Source organism: Monodon monoceros, unplaced genomic scaffold, assembly GCF_005190385.1.
Source record: "Monodon monoceros isolate NGI ecotype Baffin Bay Population unplaced genomic scaffold, NGI_Narwhal_1 Super_Scaffold_15, whole genome shotgun sequence".
Lineage (NCBI taxonomy): Eukaryota > Metazoa > Chordata > Mammalia > Artiodactyla > Monodontidae > Monodon > Monodon monoceros.
In genome coordinates, this window is record NW_021703771.1 from 40,756,088 (window position 1) to 40,778,852 (window position 22,765).

Sequence of the window (22,765 nt, forward strand, 5' to 3'; positions counted from 1 at the left end):
TGGAGCCCGTGCTCCGCAACGAGAGGCCGCGATAGTGAGAGGCCCGCACACTGCAAAAAAAAAGACAGGAGAAGTAATAGGAGGTTCTGAGGGAAGGCCATGACGAGGATCAGGAGACCTGGAGCCTTGTCACTGTCATGCTGTAAATGTGTGTGTCTTTGTGGAATAGTTAGCCATTTCCTTTTTCCCAGACTCAGTTTCTTCATTTGTAAGGTGGGAGCATTGGATAGGATCAGTGTTTTTCAAACCTCAAACCAAAATTCATTAGTAGGTTGTAAAATCAGTTTAGAGTTTTTACCAGCAGGTTGGGTTTTTTTCAATGAAATAAAATAGATCAGAATGTGCTATTGTACTCAGAATGTGCTGTATCATAAAAAATTGTTTTGTTAAACTTTTGTTCCAGTTTGTGTGTGTGTCCATGAGTGTGTGTATATGTACTGGGTTGAGACATCAAATGTGTTTCTAACTGTGGGTCACAGTAAAAATATTTTTAAAATTCACGATTCCTGAAGTTCCCTCTGCCTGGTGTTTTAGGTTTCCCTGTGTCTGCAGAAGGCACTCCACAGGGATTTACTTCCATGATGATTTGGGAGAACAAGTTTCCATGACACCATCCCACACCTTCAACCCAAGCAGCCAGTCTTTGTACCGAGCCCAAGAAGAGCACAGCCACTCAGAAAGTGGGAGGGGCTGAGGTGTAACCGTGAGCCACGTTGTTACACAACGGATTCCATGACATCATGTGGGCTTGTCTATACATGGACACAATTTCTCACACATCGTACACTCTTTGGTTTTGCTGTGATGCTTTAGAAGAGACTCTTGCTTTAAGCAGGAAGTTGAACAAAGTAATAAGATCCCTTCTCTAGAGGTAATATCGTATGATTCCAAGAATACAAAATTTCAAGGCATATTTACAACTAAGGACATTCTTCCAGCAACAATAATGCCACAGCCCCTCCACAGGGAGGCACAGGTCACAGACAGCTTCTGGTCATTATCCTACTTCATCTCCTCAACAGTCTTAGGGCCTTGTGTTGGCAGCTTGTGAAGAGTCAAGCCAGGACTTGAGTTCAAATCTCCTTCCTCCAAAATCCTCTTAAATTCCATTGTACCACAGGGAAAGGGACTCTTATCACCAAATTTAAATTATCAATATGTTTTCCCTTGTCATGACAGTAAATTTAATTCCATTTAGTATGCTTCAACAGTAGCAGGGTGCTAATGGTAGGACGCTGCAGTTGACAGATCTGTGTTGGGCATGCTTTGGGGACACTTGGTGTAGATGGTCAAAGCATGGGGAACCACAGGCCCCCAATAGGACACACTCCTACAATTCGGGATAGGGTTGCACAGTGTTACCCTCTGCAAATGAAGCTGATTAAGTATCTAATCCACAGTTCTCGTTCCAGAATATTTGCGAAGAAAATGCTGCTAAAGAATGGGTTTCCCCAAACCTCTTTAGTGATACTAAAATATATCTGAGGTAAACTGTAGTATGACTGAGGTAGCCCTGTCAGTATGGAGTGTGGGGTGGATGGATTGGGGTTAGAGGCCGAGGAATTGTGTTTGGGTTTCAAACACTGACCTGCGGGCTTCCCTAGTGGCACAGTGGTTAAGAATCCACCTGCCAATGCAGGGGACACAGGTTCGAGCCCTGGTCCGGTAAGAACCTACAGTCTGCAGAGCAACTAAGCCCATGTGCCACAATACTGAACCTGAGCTCAAGAGGCTGCAAGCCACAACTGCTGAGCCCGCGGGCCACAACTACTGAAGTCCGTGCGCCTAGAGCCTGTGCTCTGCAACAAGAGAAGCCACCGCAATGAGAAGCTCATGCACCGCAACGAAGAGTAGCCCCCACTTGCCGCAACTAGAGAAAGCCAGCGCACAGCTATGAAGACCCAACTCAGACAAAATTGAATAAATAAATAAATTAATTAAAACAAAACAAAAACAAAAAAAACTGACCTGCAGTTAGGCAAGTGACTGGGCCAAGGTCACACAGATGGTGAAGTGACAAAGCTCATCTTCTGATTCCAAGTGCTCTTGCCACCATAGCCTGTGTCTTCTTTTGGAGGGTGTCAGCATAGCACAGTTTGGAGACATCTTCTCTGAAGATTATTCAACCTTCTTAACCTGGTTTTGGATCCCCTAATAGGGGTTTGAGAAGACTTATTGAACAATCAACAGTATAAAAACTAATGCACAGTGTTTGCTTTTAAAGACATTTTATATAAAAATAAAATATGTGAAGGGAGAAGTCATTGCATTAGAAGTTGTTTGCATTAGAAAAAAATGTTGAAGTTACTTTCAATTAGGAATGTAAAATGGGTAAATGTGTACACATAGTTAAAACTTATCCATTTAAGATGTAGGATTGGATCTAACAAGCTATAACATGATAAGAGGTTTCTTTTTTTTATTAGGCTGGTGTTCATTATCTTAATGTAGTCGATAATGCTTTACCGTCAAAGTTAGACCAAAGTAAAAATAAAAACAATTGTTTTTTACTGTATTAGCAACAACCAGTTAGAAGTTCTCATGGAAAAAAATTCATTCACAAAAGCAGTGACAACGACATCAACAGCAACAACAACATGAAAGTGAAATGTCTGAGAATAATCCTAATGAGAAATGCATGGAACTTATATGAGAAACATTAGTAAACATCACTAAGAAAAAAACAGCAATTTCCCTGTTGGGAAAAGTGGAGAATGACTATCAAGAGACCATTTATAAAAAAGGACATTCAGATGATTAATAAATATATTTGTCACTTATAGCTAAAGATTTGAAAAATAAACTAATAATGAAATTTCATTTTAATCCTAAATTGGCAGGATTTAAAAATAATCATATTATTCCATACTTCCTGAGGGGCACTAACATGGCATTCTCATATAGTGTTGGTGGGGTTATAAACTGACAAAGTTGCTTTAAAATTTATCCACGTGTTTAGTTTCTTAAAATATGCATGTGCTTTTCACCAGTAATCTCACATCTAGAAATTTATTTTAAAAAATTATCACAGGGCTTCCCCGGTGGCACAGTAGTTGAGAGTCCGCCTGACGATGCAGGGGACACGGGTTCGTGCCCCGGTCCGGGAGGATCTCACATGCCGCGGCGCGGCTGGGCCCGTGAGCCATGGCTTCTGAGCCTGCGCATCCGCAGCCCGTGCTCCGCAACAGGAGAGGCCACGACAGTGAGAGGCCCGAGTACTGCAAAAAAAAAAAAAAAAAAAATTATCACAGATGCTGATAAATATTTGTGTGTAAGGATGTTTATTACAGTATTATTTATAATCGTGAAAAACCGGAAATAAATTATATGTGCAGTGATAGGAAATGGTTAAATCAGTTATGGTCCATCTCTATAGTTGAAGCCTATATAGCCACTAAACATGTTTTAGAAGAATATTTAATAACATGGGAAGTTATTTATGATACAATGGCTTAAGTGAAAAGAATGCAGTGTACAAAATTTTGCTTAGTTATGTATATTAGTTTACTAGGGCTGCCATAACAAAATATTGCAGACTGGCTGGCTCAAACAATAGAAATTTATCTCTCACAGATCTGGAGGATAGAAGTCCAAGATCAAGGTGTCAGCAGGTTTGTTTGTTTTCTTCTGAGGCCTCTCTCCTTGGCTTGCAGATGGCTGCCTTCCTCCTGTGGCCTCACATGGTTTTCCCTTGTGTCTCTCTCTTTCTGTGTCATAATATCCTCTTCTTATAAGGACACCAGTCAGCTTGGATTAGGGCCCACTCTAATGGCCTCATTCTAACTTATTTTAACTTAATTACCTTTATTATAGGCCCTATCTCCAGACACAGTCACATCCTAAGGTACTGGGGATTAAGGCTTCAATACGATTTTTTGCCTGGGTGGGGGGAGGGTACACAGTCCACAATACCGTGATTCTGATTTTATTTAAAAATGTAAAGAAAAAAAAAAGACTGGAAGGAAACATAGTAGATTTGTAGCTTTGTGAGCAGTCCTGAAGACTCATAACATGTGGTAACTGGTAAATAACTTTGCTGATGTACAAATCTAAGTCACATGGACCTTTGAAGATGGCCTGCGGCAAAGTCTACTGGGCATCCTCATCTCATTGGGCTTCTTTATGTTTCATTCATCATCTTGGATGTAGCAATTTTCATTAAGGGTTAAAAGACTCGTAATTTTTTTTACGATGCCATACCATAGTTTATAGGGGAAATATGCAATAATGGTAGTTACAAAACTGATGCTCTATCTTCCATGAATACATAAATAATTAAAAACTATTAAATGTTAAGAGAGGTTATATGAGTGGTGTAATAATAAATTTTAAAATTTTTATTATTTTTTATGGTATCTACTATAGCGAGCATGTATTACTTTTATAATTGGGAAATAAATTCATGTTGTTTAAAAAATACTGACGATTTTCCACCTGAAAATATGGGATGAAGTTGATGTGATCAATTTCATGCTGTGTGATTCTTAAAAAAATTTTTTTAAATTCAATTCAATTTGGTTCAACAACTATTTGTTGTTCACTTACACTGTGCGTGGTGCTATGGTTCAAAGCTCCATGAGACATCATCTGACCGTCTGAAAATTCTTACTCTAGTTAAGGAGACTGAAAACCACTCTGCTGACTGTGAAAAGTGTTATAAATAAAATATGGAAGCCTGGAGGGAGAATTGATAAAGGTGACTTCCTTTTAGAGTTAAGCCTTGAAGATAGAGTGAGAATTCACCATTCAAAAGAGGGGAAAGAAGGTCAGGCAAGGAGGTGTTTATTCCCCCCTTATTTATGTACTTAATCATTTACTTATATCAATATTGACTCATGGATATCTATTTTATATTTTGTGTTATAATCCATACCATTTTTTTTGGATGTGCTTTCTTTGCTCAATGAAATGTTGTGACTTTCAAAGTCAACAGAGGTGAACATCATAACTTTTAGTGGTTATATAGTACGTATTTAATCAATTCTCTACTGATGCACACTTTTGCTTCCACTTTTTATTTCCAACAGTGCTGGAATAACATCCTTGTACATTCATTTTTGTGCACTTGGGCGACTGTTCTTTAGTTTACCATTCTAATCCCATCCCTAAGACATATACTTGAGCTTTGTTCCCTGTTCCTCAAGTACACCCTGCTTTCCCTTAGCTTCTGCTATTTACCTAGAAGGGTCTTCCCCTATCTTTGTCCACTGAAGTTCCCTGTATGATTCAGGGTTCAGCTCAAAGGCTATTTGCTGTATAAGTTCTTCTCTAGCGTTTTGAAGAGAATTTAATGGTTCCATCCCACTTCTCTTTGTTGTATATGTGTTGTAACACTTATTATCCGACACTCCTATCCCAGGACTTCTCTCTACTAGATTTTGAACAGATAGAGGCAGAAATGTGATCAATCACACTCATTTGTGTGCTCCATCATAAAGTAACTAGCATATTTTGACTTCGAAGTGAAGAATTTGAGTAACTGAGAAATTAAGAATTGTGCTCAAGGGACTTTCCTGGTGGTCCAGTGGGTAAGAATCCATGCTCCCAATGCAGGGGGCCCAGGTTTTATCCCCGGTCTGGGAACTAGATCCCCCATGCATGCAGCAACTAAGACCCCGTGCAGCCAAAAAAAAAAAAAAAAAAAAAAAATTGTGCTCAATGTTGCACAGCTAGTTACTCTTCATTTCTTTTACATACATTGTTGCTCCATGCTTCAGGGAGACGGAAGAGTCGAATACAGGTGCTAGTGTTTGTTTAAAGTACAAACAACTGTGCTGTAGTTTAGTGTTTTTCAGCTGTCTATCAAAAATGTTTGTTATTTGAAGACTGGTATAACAGTCTTCCAAAATAAGCCTGTTCATTATGCCAAGTATTCACAGGAAATTGCATATGAATGCAGGAGAAATTAAACAAGGCCTCTAATCTTTCCGACTTCCTTTTTAAGTCAGCAGGTGGCATAACGTATGTTATGTATTAGAATTAGTAATAAGAGGTGAATGCCAAAAAACAAAACAAAAAGAAAACAAAGAGACAATGTTAGTTTAGTCGTGAGGCTGTCAGTGAGCTGAGGCTAAAGAAGGTCCCGCACTGTGGTCCTGATGATCCACCCAGCGTGCACCTAGGAGGAGACGCGCCCCTTCCGTTAACACTTTGTGGCGGGGTGACCTACACATCTGTGACCCCCGCCGGGTAGGAGGAGGCCCCGCTGCAAACGCGCGCGCAGATACAGCCACCCGCAGGCACCTGGCTCCGCGCGCCGCGGGAGGGGGGTGGGCCGGGGCAGGTCCCACCGCCGACCACGCCCCCAGGAGGTGGGGCGGGGGGGCGGGCGTCTTTAAGACCGGGCTGCCCAGCCGCCTGCTCAGTCAGGGTGCGGGGCTGTGGACCAGGAGGCTTGAGTCTTAGTCCTGCGCCGCCTGCCCACGGGGGCCTCCACCACCCTCACCTCGGCCTCACTAGCCCGCCAACCCAACTCGGCGGCTCCTCCGCGAGCCTGCCGGGAACTCGCGCCCCTCGCGCTCCCCGGCCCCCGAGGGGGCCGCCTCGGGCCATGGTGCCCTCCCAGGAGGAGCCCGCCGCCGCGCGGGGGCCGAGCGAGGCGCAGCCGCCCGGCCCTGCGCCCCCAGGGGCCGCTCCGCTGCCCGGCCCGGGACCCTTGGATGGCCCGGAGGCGGCGGGGGCCGAGAAGGTGGAGGTAGAGCTGGCGGGGCCGGCGGGGCCGGCGGGCGCTGAGCCCCTTGAGCCCCCTGAGGGCGGCTGGGGTTGGCTGGTGATGCTGGCGGCTATGTGGTGCAACGGGTCGGTGTTCGGCATCCAGAACGCCTGCGGGGTGCTCTTCGTGTCCATGCTGAAGACCTTCGGGTCCAAGGACGATGACAAGATGGTCTTCAAGACAGGTGAGGCACAGCACCCGCCGCGGCCATCCCCGAGGGGGCTGGCGCGGGGACCCCCGGGCATCCCGCGTGCGGAGCGAGCGTCGGCGCCGCCTAGTGCGCCTCTGTGGGTCCGTGTGTGCGGAGGTTGTGAGGGGTGGGTCTGTCCAGTTGCAAAAGCAGCCTGCTCGGTGCGCCTGTCTTTGTGTTGAATCCAGATGTAGGCACTGTATTTGGAAACAAGTCGCAAAACTTATTTGCCTAGATCTTCCTGCTTTCCTCTCTGCAGAATAGGGGCTAAGAGTCTGCGGTAGACTTTCTCTGAATTTTTGAAAACAAACAGACCCTTCCAAACCCTATTACACCGCTCCGTCATTTTTACGGTCTCTTTCGTGACCGTGACGGTTGGGTTTTTGTTCATCTGCTCCCGGCGCTGCAGAGGGCTGTTTGTGTTGCGGGGAGGCAGCGTTGGCGAGATGAAAGATATGTATTCCAAGGTCACGGGAGTTCGGAAGGGGGCCCTGAAGGAACCACGGTTTCGTGGCGTTTTGTTTTTTTTTTGCGGTGGGGGGAAGGGGTTGTCACTCTGCTAAATATAGGAGACAGCCAGATCAGGGACTGGGAAGAGGGAGGTGAAGGGTTGCCCTTTCCTAGTGTGTTCTTTGTCATATTTAATCATATACCAAATTAGATGAAAAAGGTGCAGACTCAAAATTTTTTTTCTGTGTAGAGAGTTGGTTATTACCTGATCTACCAAATCCAAGACCTTCTGTATAATGCCTTTACATACATTATTTCATGTCATCCTGCAAGGCGGGCGTTGTCAACCCCATTTAGGTGAGAAAAGTGAAGCTTGTTGAAATAAAGTGTCCTAATGAGCCCAGAATGGAGATAAGACACACATCTTATGACTTAAAGGGCCAAGTGATTTCCATTACTAAATCAGGCTCCCTCTTTGCCATTTGGGCAACTATATGGTTAATGGTCTTTTTTTTTTTTTTTTAACTTTAATTTTCGTTTATTTTTAGAGTTTTCCTTAGGTCTTTAGTGTGCATACAAAAAATACATAAGACTCGTAACAAATTCTAAGAGAGAGGTAATGTTGGGAGTTTTAAAGCCTTATATATAAAGAGTATTATACTATATGTATCATTATTCAGCTTTTCTTCTACTCTGCATTGTTTGCAGTTTATCCCCATAATACCTCAATTTGAGCTGGTAGCTTAAATTCTTTACGTTTTAACTCATAGTTTTCCATTGTATGAATATATTATACTTTATATGCATTTTTCCTTTAATAAACATTTAGGTTACTTCCAAATTTACTATAGACAATGCTGCCATGCATATTCTTGTACATTGGCTCCTTGCGCATGTGAATCAGGTACCATATTTAACCTGGAATTTCTGTTCCTTAAATAGCTTTTAAAGCTATTGTGTTCTGCAGGTCACAGGATACAAAAGTGTTCAAAATGTAATATGATGTACCTGCTTGGAAGGCAACTATTGTACAGTTTATCAGGATAGATATGCATATGTAGCAGTAAACAAAAATTATTTTGTGTCTTTTCTCTATGAGTATCAGGTATCTGGGAGGGAAAAGCCCAAGGAGGCAGAATTCACAGAGTCAACATTTTAAGACTAGGTCCTTCAGCATTTAGCATATTCTTGCCTGGGATTACAGATGCTTATTGAAGTCAAAACACCAAAACAAAACAGTCTTTTGTTTACCACTGGTTTTGCAAACCCAGGTGAGTAGATCCATTGGTATCTGTGGAGTCTCTTATTTTTTCTCCTTCCTAACTTTTTTTGAGAGAGAGTGAGCAACTGCTGGAGAGAGACCATAGCTTTACCAGGGATCAGAGTTTTGCAGTGTCGAAGCCTCTGTATCTCTACCGTCCCCAAGGTTCCCATTGCTACAACAGGCCAATTCTGGGTAGCTGAAGGGGAGGGAGGCCACAGGGACCTGCTCTCTTGAACTTTTTGAAACTCTCTATTTTCAGTTTTGTTGAATGTCTTTCTCCATTTACTCATTTAAATCCTTGATGGCTTTCAGCCGTGTTTGTGTGTGTGGGGGGTGTGTACCACACAAACAAGTATACAGGGGTGCCAGCTAAATACTGAAGATCTTTGTGCTCATCTGCATGACTGCCATGTGTGGTTGGTTGTGCCCTTGCACAAAGGTACACAATTCAGGGTCAGTGGTGACTGGAAACCAGCCTGTGCTCTGGGTGCCTTTTATCTAATTCCTGCAGAGGGGCCCTGTGCACTTGTAATGGCCCTGTGTAACACCCCAGCTAGATGGCACAAAAGCCTGTACTTGTACTTGGTCGATATGTGAAACATGTACAGCAGATAAACTTTAAGGTCTGAGGTCACCTCATCGGTGAAAAAATGGTGACAGGATAGTCTTTTAGCCAGTTAATGTTGAGATCCACCCCCCTTCTGTCTCTCTCTCCTTTCTTTGCTCCCTTCTTCCTTCCTCTCATTCTCTCTCTCCCCACTTTCTCTTTCCCTCCCTCCATCTCTCTCACACTCACTCACACACACACACACACACACGTGTTTCATATAAAGTCTCATCTACAGTAGGCCCTGAAGTGTTTGAGAACACCTGCTTTGAAGTTTGACTCTTCAGCCTTTTTTATTTGGATATTCTAATACTGAGTCATCTGTGATCAAACGTATGCTAACTTCAAGTACAACGTAAAACATATCTGGAACTGTTTAAGGCTTTTATTTTTTCAAAGTTTCGAAGTCTGGAACAGAGAGACTAGAGCCCGTGCATTCCATATCCTCTCCCTCCTTTTCTCTTTCATTTTTTAAAAATTAATTAATTTATTTATTTTTGGCTGTGTTGGGTCTTCGTTTCTGTACGAGGGCTTTCTCTAGTTGCGGCAAGCGGGGGCCGCTCTTCATCGCGGTGCGCGGGCCTCTCACTATCGCGGCCTCTCGTTGCGGAGCACGGGCTCCAGACGCGCAGGCTCAGTAGATGTGGCGCAAGGGCTTAGTTGCTCCGCGGCATGTGGGATCTTCCCAGACCAGGGCTCGAACCCGTGTCCCCTGCATTGGCAGGCAGATTCTCAACCACTGCGCCACCGGGGAAGCCCTCGGTCCATTTCCTATTACGTTATTCATGATTGATAATTCCGGCATTAGAGGGCAGTCTCCACGTGTTCATTAGCTTCTTTATAATTATAAGCCCAAGGGTACACAGGGAGGTGGTGTTGGAATGGGAACCTAGGCTTCCAAATGATGGTTCATATTTCTCGAGAACTTCACATGTGCCAGGCCGAGTGCTAAGCACTTTACATGCACTCCTATTTTAAACCTTACTGCAACTCCATGAGATAGGCTTTATTTATTTTTAAAGAAACTTATCTGTTGAGCTTTTATTTATTATTTATTTAATTTATTTATGTAATTTGGCTGTGCCGGGTCTTCGTTGTGGCATGCGGGATCTTTAGTTGCGGCATGCATGTGGGATCTAGTTCCCCGGCCAGAGATTGAACCCGGGCCGCCTGCATTGGGAGCATGGAGTCTTACCCACTGGACCACCAGGGAAGTCCCGAGATAGGCTTTATTTAATCTTTCTTTTCCAATGTGGAAACTCAGGCTTATAGAGATTAAGTAAGTGGTGGAGCCAGGGTTCAACCTCAGGTTTATGTGACTTCAGAAGCTAGGTTTTTAATGCTTGATCATATTGCATTGGCTAGGTAACATTCTGCTAATCCAGTGTTCTTTATGTTTGGTTAATTCAAGCGTTAGAAATTGATTGAGTACTATACCGAGAATCCTGGCATTAGAAAAGAGGTCTGAAAGATTAGGGTCCCTGTTTCTTGGTCTTACTTGGCTGTCAGTAAGCAGTTGCCAGTTGTTGATGTCTCGTTGAAATAGGTTTTTGGGTGTTCCTTGGTGGTCTAGTGGTTAGGATTTGGTGCTTTCACTGCTGTGGCCCGGGTTCAGTCCCTGGTTGGGGAACGGAGATCCTGCAAGCCGTGCGGCGTGGCCAGAATTAAAAAAGAAAGAATTAGGTTTTTTTTTTGCGGTACGCGGGCCTCTCACTGCTGGGGCCTCTCCCGTTGCACAGGCTCCGGACACGCAGGCTCAGCGGCCATGGCTCACGGGCCCAGCCGCTCCGCGGCATGTGGGATCTTCTCAGACCGGGGCACGAACCCGTGTCCCCTGTATTGGCAGGCGGACTCTCAACCACTGCGCCACCAGGGAAGCCCAGAAAGAATTAGGTTTTTGAAGTATAGGGAGATGTTCACGGAGAAGCAAGATAATTTCACATGGCATTCAAGAAGAAGTCTGGGGTTTCCTTTGAAGAACCAGGCTCCTTTAAACTGATCCATACCAGGACAGTACTTCCAGGCAGAACTGAAGAGGAACCTTCCTCAGGCTTTACTTTTTCTCTTCAGGGCTCTCTTACCTCTTTCTGTGTCACTGATGATCCACCCAAAATTTCTCAGGAAAAGGGCGTGGAGAAATTCATTCACACTAAGGTATAAGCGAGTTTACACATCTTAATGTTACTCCTTATTCATTCTACAAATGTTTACCAAGTATCTGACACCCTCTGTGCTGGGCACTGGAGGTGGTAATAGAGAGAGGAAGTCAGCTGTTCCCAAGGAGAACAGCTGATTCCCTTTTGATCTGCTGTGGGATACAAATAAGTAAACAGAGTACTTCTCTCTGCAGTATACCAGGACTCAGTCTTAATGTAAGAGGCTGAAATTCTAAGGAAATTCCCACCAACGGTGGAGGCTGGGAAAGGCATTGGATGGCCTCTTTCTCTGTGGCAATAAATCTCACTTGGTGAAATTAAGACTTTGGAAAGGGGAAGAAAGCCGAACTCCGATTTAGGCAGTAGATCCAATTAAAAATGTTGAGTGCATCACAGCCCTATTACGTTATTCTGGCTGCTGTTGATATGGCACTCAGAGATATGCCTTGCACATACTGCTGTGTTAGAAAGGTCCATCAGAGGGAGCAAGCTGAGCTTGAGTTGTCTCTTTTCAGTTAAGTTTTATCTGTTCATATGTACGTGCTTCTTGCCCGGATAGGGGGAAGTCAGACACTTTTGGGAAAACTAAAACAGATACTACAATTAACTGGAACATTGTTTTCCCTTAGAAATTGCAACTTTGCTTTAACTTTGGTTATTGGAAAACCTATTTTTAGTTCCTTCATGGAACTGAGAAAGATTCTAGGGTTCTTTTAGCTTCCTGACACAGTGCTGTGGATATTCTCTGGGATCTTACTAGGGTATTAGTCTAGTTTACTTATCTACTTTCTTCCTGGAAAAAGAAAAAAATATTTTAGTGGTATATTGACGTTTAAAAACTAACTATTTAAAACAAGTATGTTTTCAGAATCAGTATTTAGGGTCATTAGTGATATTCTTTTGAAGAAATTATGTCTTTGTGGTCCAGAGGCTTGGTCAAGAAGACCCCTACTTCTTTTATTAATTCCCAAAATGTGTTCTTTAATAGCCTTTCTTTAAAGAAGAGGCCTGTGGTTAAATAAGTTTGAGAAACACTGCACATTATCTTCCTCTTTTGGATATTTTCAAGTATAAATCAAGGTATTAAAAATTCAATTCAGTTTTAAAGGAAAGTAGGCAATCAAAAAGGTCCAAAAAGGGACGCTCTTTGGTTATAATCATTAACGCAACTCTGCCTTCCCTGTGTGGAGGTAGATTGCTCTTCAGATAGTTATAATCACAAAGGAGGAGTTTTAGTAGCATTTAGGGATGAATGCATCGTGCAACACTTCTCAACGTGGTCTTACTAGCACCTCTGAAAGTTTAAGTCAGTTAGCTCTTCCTGAAGGTTTTTTTTTAAAAAAAGCTTTTGCATTTACATACTGATATTATGCTGATATATACATACTGCAATTGTATGCTACACCTGAACTTACAGGAGGTTTTGGCTATAGCTCAGAACTGAACTGCTATGTCTGGTTTTTATGGAGAGGGCTTTATTTTTGGTGGGGAAAGCTGTCTGCATAGCTAACCATTTCTATGTCATAGGAAAATTTTTGGTAATGGTGTTTTCTTAAGATGGTTTCAGTGAACGAATGATCTGATTCGTGGTCCTATACTATATACATGTTTCACTATAAGGAAAATACCTGACTCTTATTTGCACTCAAAGAGAGGTTGAAAAGCCAAGAGAACTCACTTATGGCAGCTGTTACGATGCTTGAATTTCCTTCATTCTCTTCCGTCTTAAAACATCCAACCTTATATTCCATGTGAATTCATCTAAACTGCCTGTTAAAATAAGTTATTAGACCACAAAAATTGTTCCGGGATTTTGGAATAATAAAGACATGAGCATGGTGTGAGCATTTCATACTCTGTTTCCAGAATGTTTCTGAGTTCAGAGCAAGACTGAAAAGTGTAAATAGTGTGTAGTGAATTCTGATTAAGTACAACAATATGAGTATTTCTGTCGTGTTTTATCATAGAATTTTTATCAATAGAATTAACAGTCTAAAGAACCAACTCAACCAAAAATAAAAGTGTATGAATTATTTCAGGAGAGGTTTTGAGGTGTCTTTTAGAATAAATTGTACTCTGTGCTCTTGATGTGATTTGTTGTATCATTTTTATATGGGTCCTTGTTTTTTTTTTTTTTTGCGGTACGCGGGCCTCTCACTGCTGGGGCCTCTTCCGTTGTGGAGCACAGGCTCCAGACGCGCAGGCTCAGCGGCCATGGCTCACGGGCCCAGCTGCTCCGTGGCATGTGGGATCCTCCCGGACCGGGGCACGAACCCGTGTCCCCTACATCGGCAGGCAGACTCTCAACCACTGCGCCACCAGGGAAGCCCTATGGGTCCTCGTTGGATCCATGTTGCAGTTCCTTGAGGCTTGGTCCCAGGCCATGTGCTTGCTTCACTTTTCTTGCCTTCCCTGGGTGTCTTATATGCCCTGTGGCTCCAGCCACTATCTTGGGCTGTTATTTCCAAATTTCTTCTTTGTGTTCAAGACCCATATTACCTATTTCTAGAAAATTCCATTTGGATGCACAGGTACATCATACTTAGCTAAAATGAACTCATTTCTTAGCCACCCCACTTAGTGTTCACCTGCCACCAAAAACAACAGCCCACCTGTGGATAGGCGTAACCTTCCTTCTGAATTCTCTCAGTGCATAACACCTCTGATGGCTCATGTCAGAAACCTGGAATCCATCTTAATTTCTTATTTCTCCTCTTTCCTTTCCTATTTCATTAAATTAGACAGTCCTTTTGTGTTTACCTCCTTAATGCCTCATAAGTCAATCCCTGTCTTTTCCTTTAGTGCTGTGCCTTAATTCATGCCTTCATTACTTTTGGCCTCAATTATTGCCATAACCCATTAACTGGTCTACCTGTCCTCAGTTATACAAGTGAGTGGTTTTTCTGAAACATTGGACCATATCATTTTTCTATTTAAAAGCCATCAGTGATACCCATTAGTTCTGGGAAAACCAAATGCCTTTGAGCACTGGCCCTTGCCTGACCCTCTAGCCTTGCTTCTCACCTCTCTCCCATCTTGCGCGGCATGCAGGATCTTAGTTCCCTGACCAGGGATTGAACCCGGGCCCCCTGCAGTGGGAGCATGGAGCCCTAACCACTGGACCGCCAGGGAATTCCCTCTCCCTCCTTGCTTTTTACGCTCCAGCCTAGCCGACGGTCTTGCACTTTTCCAAATCTGTCCTGCTGTCTTTGCCTCTGTGACTTTATGTGTGCCACTCCTCTCTTCAGTGTGGTTGTTGGTCCTTATAAGGTTCTGATGAAATGGTTGGCCATTTTATTTCTTTTATCACAACTATGGGGTAAACAATGTTTTTATGCAACTGTTGTTATGTTTTGGGGGGATGCATGTGGAATGTTTTGGGGGTAGCACGAATTCAAATGAGTTATGAATTAAGCTTAGAGTAGAGTGGAAGACATAGAACCTAATTTCAACCCATCCTAATCTAGCATTCTGTGAAAGGCACTTTTAAGACAATCCATATTTGTTTAAGTGATAATTTGCATAGTTCTTTACCATAAAGAAAGAGTTTTCATATACATTACTCAATTTTATTTTTTAGAGTAGCATTGTAGTGTGTCATTACCTCTATTTATAGATAGTGAAGTTGCAACTTGCACGGTTTAAGGTTGGGACACATGATATCAGTATTTACATCCGTTAAGTTGAATTTAAGAGCATCTTTTTATCTGGACAAAGATTTATCCTTCTGTTAAAGTTGTCTTGAAATGTAGAATACTGCCTTTTTATCCCCTTGAAACTATTTTCTGCATATTTACCTAAATGTTCTCTAGAACCTTTAGTGTCTCCTACCCAAGTTATCAGAAATCCTGTGAAGTCGTCCAATCCATTCCATTTAGAGTTATCACAACCCAGCTAGAGATCTGATCTCATATTGAAGTGAAACAAACCTTAACGAAAAAAAACGAAACCCCAAACACTGCTCCAACAGTCAGCTCACCCCAGCTCTGAGCACCCGTCTAGCCTGGTGCCACCCAGGCACAACTGTGGGTGTTTTTATTGGCAGTGTTTCAGAAGGAACAACTCCAGCTCTCCTGGGACCTGTGCAGAAGCACTACACAGAGCCACCCTCTAGGACTGGAGTAATGGAGGAAAGCAGTGCTCCTAGTTATCTGTGTACCAGATGTGTGTGATCATACCTTAGCTAAGTTATCTTCATTAACAGCAAAATGACTGCATTCCACCTTGCATGTAGGAACTAGAACTAGGAAATTGAGGAGGTGACTTGCCTTATTCCCAAATTGAAGTCTTTTTTCATTTCACTAAGTTTTTAAATTTTATTTTATTTTTTCATTTTTTTAAGAAGGTGGCCAGATAGAATTTCTAACTTTATTACATGCTTATATTAATGTAGTCATGATTTTCTTTTTTTAAATTTAAAATTTAAAAAATTTTTTGGCTGTGTTGGGGCTTCATTGCTGCACGCGGCCTTTCTCTAGTTGCGGTGAGCGGGGGCTACTCTTTTTTGCAGTTTGCGGGCTTCTCATTGCGGTGGCATCTCGTTGTGGAGCACGGGCTGTAGGCATGTGGGCTCAGTAGTTGTGGTGCGTGGGTACTAGAGCGCAGGCTCAGTAGTTGTGACGCACAGGCTTAGTTGCTCCGTGGCATGTGGGCTCTTCCTGGACCAGGGATCGAGCCCGTGTCCCCTGCATTGGCAGGTGGATTCTTAACCACTGTGCCACCAGGGAAGTCCCACTAAGTTTTTTTAATTGAAGTGTAGTTGATTTACAATGTTGTATTAATTACTGCTGTACAGCAAAGTGATTCAGTTATACATATAACTGAATTATTCTTTTTTTATATTCTTTTCCATTATGGTTTCTCATAAGATATTGAATATAGTTCTCTTTGCTATATAGGACCTTGTTGTTTATCCATTCTATATATAAAAGCTTACATCTGCTAACCCCAACCTCCCACTCCATCCCTCCTCCAACCCCCTCCCCCTTGGCAGCCACCAGTCTTCTCTATGTCCGTGATTCTGTTTCTGTTTCATAGATAGGTTCATTTGTGTCATATTTTTAGATTCCACATACAAGTGATATTATATGGTATTTGTCTTTCTCTTTCTGACTTACTTAACTTAGTATGATAATCTCTAGTTGTGTCCATGTTGCAGCAAATAGCATTATTTCATTCTTTTTAATGGCTGAGTAGTATTCCATTGTATATATATATATTGGGTTGGCCAAAAAGTTTGGGTTTTTCTGTAAGCTGACTCTAACAGTGCTTAGTTGTCTTTAAGTTCATTAGAAACAATTTTTTGGATTGTATTGTGACAGCTGTCATATCAGCGTGCACTTAAAAAAAAACTTATCAAAATTGGTGAATTTTTGTGTAGCCATTTTAATATTGAAGATGGAAGAAAAAAGGCAACATTTTCGGCATATTATGCTTTATTATTTCAAGAAAGGTAAAAATGCAAATCAAATGTAAAGAAAAGATTTGTGCAATGTATGGAAAAGGTGCTGCGACTGATCGAATGTGTCAAAAGTGGTTTGCGAAGTTTAGTGCTGGAGATTTCTCACTGGACAATGCTCCACGGTCGGTAGTCCAGTTGAAGTTGATAGTGATCAAATCGAGGCATTGAGAACGATCAAAGTTATACCATGTGGGAGATAGCCGACATACTCAAAATATCCAAATCAAGTGCTGAAAATCATTTGCACCAGCTTGGTTATGTTAATCGCTTTGATATTTGGGTTCCACATAAGTTAAGTGAAGAAAACTTTCTTCACCATATTTCTGCCTGCAATTCTCTACTTAAGCGCAATGAAAACGTTCCGTTTTTTAAAATAAATTGTGACAGGCGATGAAAAGTGGATACTGTACAGTAATGTGGAACGAAAGAGATTGTGGGGCAAGCGAAATGAACCACCACCAACCGCAACGAAGGCTGGTCTTCATTCATAGAAGGTGATGTTGTGTATATGGTGGGATTGGAAGGGAGTCCTCTATTATGAGTTCCTTCCAGAAAACCAAACGATTAATTCCAAGAAATACTGCTCCCAGTTAGACCAACTGAAGGCAGCACTTGACGAAAAGCATCCGGAATTAGTCAACAGAAAATGCATAATCTTACATGAGGATAACGCAAGGCCACATGTTTCTTTGATGACCAGGCAAAAACTGTTACAGCTTGGCTGGGAAGTTCTGATTCATCCGCTGTATTCACCAGACATTGCACCTTCGGATTTCGATTTATTTTGGTCTTTACAAAATCCTCTTAATGGAAAAAATTTCATTTCCCTGTAAGACTGTAAAAGGCACCTGGAACAGTTCTTTGCTCAAAAAGAAAAAGTTTTGGAAGATGGAATTATGAAGTTGCCTGAAAAATGACAGAAGGCAGTGGAACAAAACGGTGAATACATTGTTCCTTAAAGTTCTTGTTGAAAATGAAAAATGTATCTTTTATTTTTACTTAAAAACTGAAGGAACTTTTTGGTCAACCTAGTACTACATCTCCCTTATCCATTCATCTGTCAATGGACATGTAGGTTGTTTCCATGTCTTGGCTATTGCATTTCACTAATTTTTAATTATGGGGATACATATGAAATAAAGATTTGAAATAAGGTATGTGGACCAAAGCAGTGTTTCTAACCCGCTTTGTTCCCAAACATAAAAGTCCCATAGCTGTTGAAAATTTTGAAACACACCTCCAAGGGTAGTTTAACTTTTGAGTGAGATTCCCTAATACCCGGAAGATAAAGCCATGTTTCTTTATTTTTCCACCAGCTAAGATTTTGTCCCTTTACTTTTAGTGGTATTATGGAAATAATTAAGATTTTTTTTTTTGGCCGCACCACGTGGTATGTGGAATCTTAGTTCCCCCACCAGGGATTGAACCCAGGCCCCTGCGGTGAAAGTGCCGAGTCCTAACCACTGGATGGCCAGGGAATCCCCTAGGATTCTTTATTTGTTGTTTTGAAGACAAAAGTATAATACTGAATACGCTTTTTAAAACTAAGTGTGGAGCTTCCCTGGTGGCGCAGTGGTTGAGAGTCCGCCTGCCGATGCAGGGGACATGGGTTCGTGCCCCGGTCTGGGAAGATCCCACATGCCGTGGAGCGGCTAGGCCCGTGAGCCATGGCTGCTGAGCCTGCGCGTCTGGAGCCTGTGCTCCGCAACGGGAGAGGCCACAACAGTGAGAGGCCCGTGTACCGCAAAAAAAACCCCCAAAAAACTAAGTGTGCCTCTCTGATATGCTCCTCTTAGTGAGGGGGAACTGTGCTGCCTTCCTCCTCCAGTCCCCCAACTTGAGAATCAGTGACTGGAGTTTTGAATTCAGTTCAAGGTATGCGTTTCTATCATTAGATAGTTAAATCTAAGGTCAGTGGTTAAATTAACGTATAAAACTCAGGGAAAGGTGCATTGGTCTGTGGTTCAGCTTTACCCTTTTTTTTTTTTTTCTTTGCTAAAGAGTAAATTGCATCAACAGTGTTCTGCATGTGTTCAGAAAGTCAAATTTTATTTAGTCTTGTGACCAACTTAGACTGGATCCAAAAAACAATTCTGAGATACGTTTCACTAGAGTAGAAAACCACTACTCATTAAACAGAGGTATTTATTGACTTTTTCTGTGTAGGTACTAATGCCAAGTGGGGTGGGTTGGTCTGGTGACTGGTTTTAATAGTAAAAACCTTTTCATCTTGCTTAATTATCCTTTTTATTAGTTTTGACTTCAAGTTCCAATTTCAAATGTCAGCATCTCAAAGGATTCACATTTGTCAATGGTTGTTTAAACAATGGCATTCCACAAAGTTAATTGATGTTTTAGCACAGATGGGGGCAGAAAATTGCAGTTGTTTTCCTGCAGTAATGTAACACTTGAACTTTGGCAGCAGTACCCCCAACTCCAAAGTTACCTCCCAGTGCCAGGTTTTTGGGCTTCTTAGTCTCTGTTGGTTTATCTGTAGCTTCTAGTTTTTCTATGTTGAACAAGTGTTGCTTTTATAACAGTAAAAATAATTAACCATTAGCATTAGATGTATTAACTTTAATGACTGTAATAGTAAATTTGGCCTAAGATGAAGCGGTTTTGTGGGAATAAATGATAGATGTATGGAGTTTTCATTGTAGTTGTTAGGTTTTGTCTCTTCTCAGAGAAAAATGTTAATTATGGAATAGGCTGGAACTGGTAAAGGGAACTGATTTTAGTTTTATAATGACAGTCTTTCGTTAATTGTATATAAACAGATTAGGAGGAGAGGCTTTTTTTTTTTTTTTTTTGGCTGTGTCGCACAGCTTTGTGGGATCCTAGTTCCCCGACCAGGGATCGAACCCGTGGCTCCTACATTTGAAGTGTGTAGTCTTAACCACTGGACCACCAGGGAAGTCCCAGGGAACTGATTTTAAATCACGTTACATTATTTGGCCACATTTTGTTTTGGATCAAAATGGAGATATTTAATATCAGATGGACAGTCACTAAGAGCTAGATCATGCGATGCTAATCATACCTGAGCCCCAGCCAGACACAGCACAGAAAATTATTATTGATATTTCTCTTTTGGGGGACGGGTAGAGGGACTAGAGAAGGGGCAGAAGAGATAATAGATGAATATTTGTGTTTGTATGCATAATTTTAAATCCAGAGTGATAAATAATTACTAATCAAGAATCCTCTTGTTTGGTGGTTCTTTTGTGTTTCTGGTACACAGGCTACTTGTACGAGGGCAAAGGCAAATAGAGCATTCCCCACAGTTTGCTTCTGGCCACCAGAAAAAAAAAAATCTCAAAGCCGCATTGTGTTGCCACCAGAAAAAAAAAAAAATCTTTGCCTGGATAAAAATGGTTACATATTAAATGACTATTTAAACTAAAAGATTTAAAATAATGCTTTTAAATGACCTAAATTTTAGCTCAGTGTTCTTTATAAAAATATGAGAGTTTATCATTTCTTTCAATAAATTTGTGTCTGTAAAATGATGCTCAGTAGGACAGAAGACTGACCCTTTTCCAGAAATGTGAAATCTTGAATCTAAGCAAAAAGAAATTGTAATTAGTTCAGTTTTATTGGTTTGGAATTTGTAATTATTTGGAGAGGGATTTGGTTTGTCTTTTCACACACTCCTGCAGTTGTAGCATTATAAGGAGTCTTCCTGAAAGAATGCATGCCTTTCAGACACTTTTTTAAAAAAATAAATTTATTTATTTTATTTATTTATTTTTGTCTGCGTTGGGTCTTTGTTGCTGCGCTTGGGCTTTCTCTAGTTGTGGCAAGCAGGGGCTACTCTTCGTTGCAGGGCGTAGGCTTCTCCTTGCAGTGGCTTCTCTTGTTGCAGAGCATGGGCTCTAGGTGTGCGGGCTTCAGCAGTTGTGGCATGAGGGCTCAGGAGTTGTGGCTTGCGGGCTCTAGAGCGCAGGCTCAGTAGTTGTGGCACACAGGCTTAGTTGCTCCATGGTGTGTGGGATCTTCCCGGACCAGGGCTTGAACCCATGTCCCCTGCATTGGCAGGCAGATTCTTAACTACTGCACCACCAGGGAAGTCCCTCAGACACTTTTTTCAACAAAGCTGAGGAATACCAAACTTTAACTCTTTAAATTTACAATTGATGTCATTAGCACAGAGCCACAGTTCCTTATCTGAAATTCTTGGGGCCATATGTGTTTTGGGGTCGAATATTTTGATTTTAAAAAAGTAACCTGGTTCATACAGCTGTGTTTTTTACCCCCCGTCCCTCCCCTCCCAGGGGAGTCTGAGGCAGCACCCTATAATCTAATACACTGATACTTCTGCAAAAAAATATATGGCTATTCAGAGTAATTGGGACAAATAGAGACCATAAGTACCCTCATGTCAGTTCAGATCATGTTTTACTTCCAAGTGAGTATTGATGCCATCTTATAAAAAAATTTTGGGTTTGGGATTCCAAAGTTGGAAATAAGGAACTGTAGATTTATATGTGAATATTTTGCTTTCTGTTTCTCAGTGAACAATATTTTTAAGGTACATTTTTCTTTATTAGGTAGCGTACCTGCTTCATGTTTTCAGTAAATGTGATATTCGGCTATCATACTGATCTACCCTAGATTACTCAGCCAGACCTCCTTTTGCTGGGTGTTTGAATCGAAGGCTGTGTTATGCAATGTAAATAACATATCTGTAGACATCTTTTTTTTTTTTTCTTTTTTTGCGGTACGCGGGCCTCTCACTGTTGTGGCCTTTCCCGTTGCGGAGCGCAGGCTCAGCGGCCATGGCTTACGGGCCCAGCCGCTCCGCGGCATGTGGGATCTTCCCGGACCGGGGCACGAACCCATGTCCCCTGTATCGGCAGGCGGACTCCCAACCACTGCGCCACCAGGGAAGCCCAGGACCCAGGTTCTTTAATACTCAACTATACACTGGGCTCATTAAATGAATGACAAGGAATTTGGTTTGGCAAGAGCCCAGGAATTGTAGAGGAAAGTCCCAGAAGATAAGGCTGGGAAAGAATGGGGAATGGAAGGTTTGAGTGCCGAGTTAAGAAGCTTGTATGTGATTTAATAGGCAATGGGAAGATATCAAGGATGTCTGAAGTGTGCCTTAAAAAATTGTGACTGGGTTGCAGAGGGAAAGAAAGAGGAGGAACATCAATTAGGAGGTCTTGGCTGAGAGCCGGGGTAGATTTGAGGCCCAGCAGTGAAAGTGGGAAGGAAGGGGTAGATGTGAGACATTTCAAAGGACAGACTGAGGGAAGTCTGGCAAGTGACGCGTGTGGACAGTGACATGGAAACAGATGATGCTTATGCCTGGGGACAGCATCTAAATAATTTTTGAACTAGGAGCCCCACATTTTCGTTTTGTACTCAGCCCTGCAAATGATGTAGACAGTCCTGGATGGTGCCACTGACAGGACCAGGGGCATGTGGAGGAGGAGTTGACAGGGAAAGGCTGACTCAGATGTTAGACATATGAGTGTGAAATGCCAGCAGGACATCAGGGGATGATGTCAAGCAGATAACTGGACACGTAAACCTGGAGCCTCAGAGTGGAGCTGAGGCCGGAGGTAGAGCTTTGGAAAGAGCCCATCTCTTTATGAGGAATGTGATGTTATCATAGAAACTGAGAAATTCTGTCTCAAGAAGCCCCAGGGGCTGCTCCTAGGTAGCTTAGTTGGTTTCCATTGAAATCATCTTATTTAAAAGTAACAACACTTCATCCTTAAAAAAAAAACCTTTCCAGCATTTAGATTTCTCTAATTCAGATTTGCAACTTTCCAAAGGTCAGATTGTATTTTTTACTGTCATTGTCTTAAGTATTTCCAAAGCTTAGTCCTAAGACTTGGTTTTTTTTTTCTCCCTTTAGTTTTACGTGACCTCTGAGACTATCTGCACTCGCTGTTTCTTGCATTCACCGTAGAA

At 42.1% G+C, this 22,765-nt stretch overlaps 1 protein-coding gene across 1 annotated transcript in view; it reads left to right on the forward strand.

Annotated features, from left to right (window-relative positions):
• The first annotated feature begins 6,418 nt into the window (after positions 1-6,418).
• The window catches only part of SLC16A10 (solute carrier family 16 member 10), a 135,931-nt gene continuing 119,584 nt past the window's right edge, over positions 6,419-22,765 (forward strand). Inside the window, exon 1 of the mRNA XM_029224274.1 lies at positions 6,419-6,896. Within this exon, the coding sequence (XP_029080107.1) occupies positions 6,551-6,896 (346 nt within the window). The 5' untranslated portion in view covers positions 6,419-6,550. The remainder of the gene's footprint in view (positions 6,897-22,765) is intronic.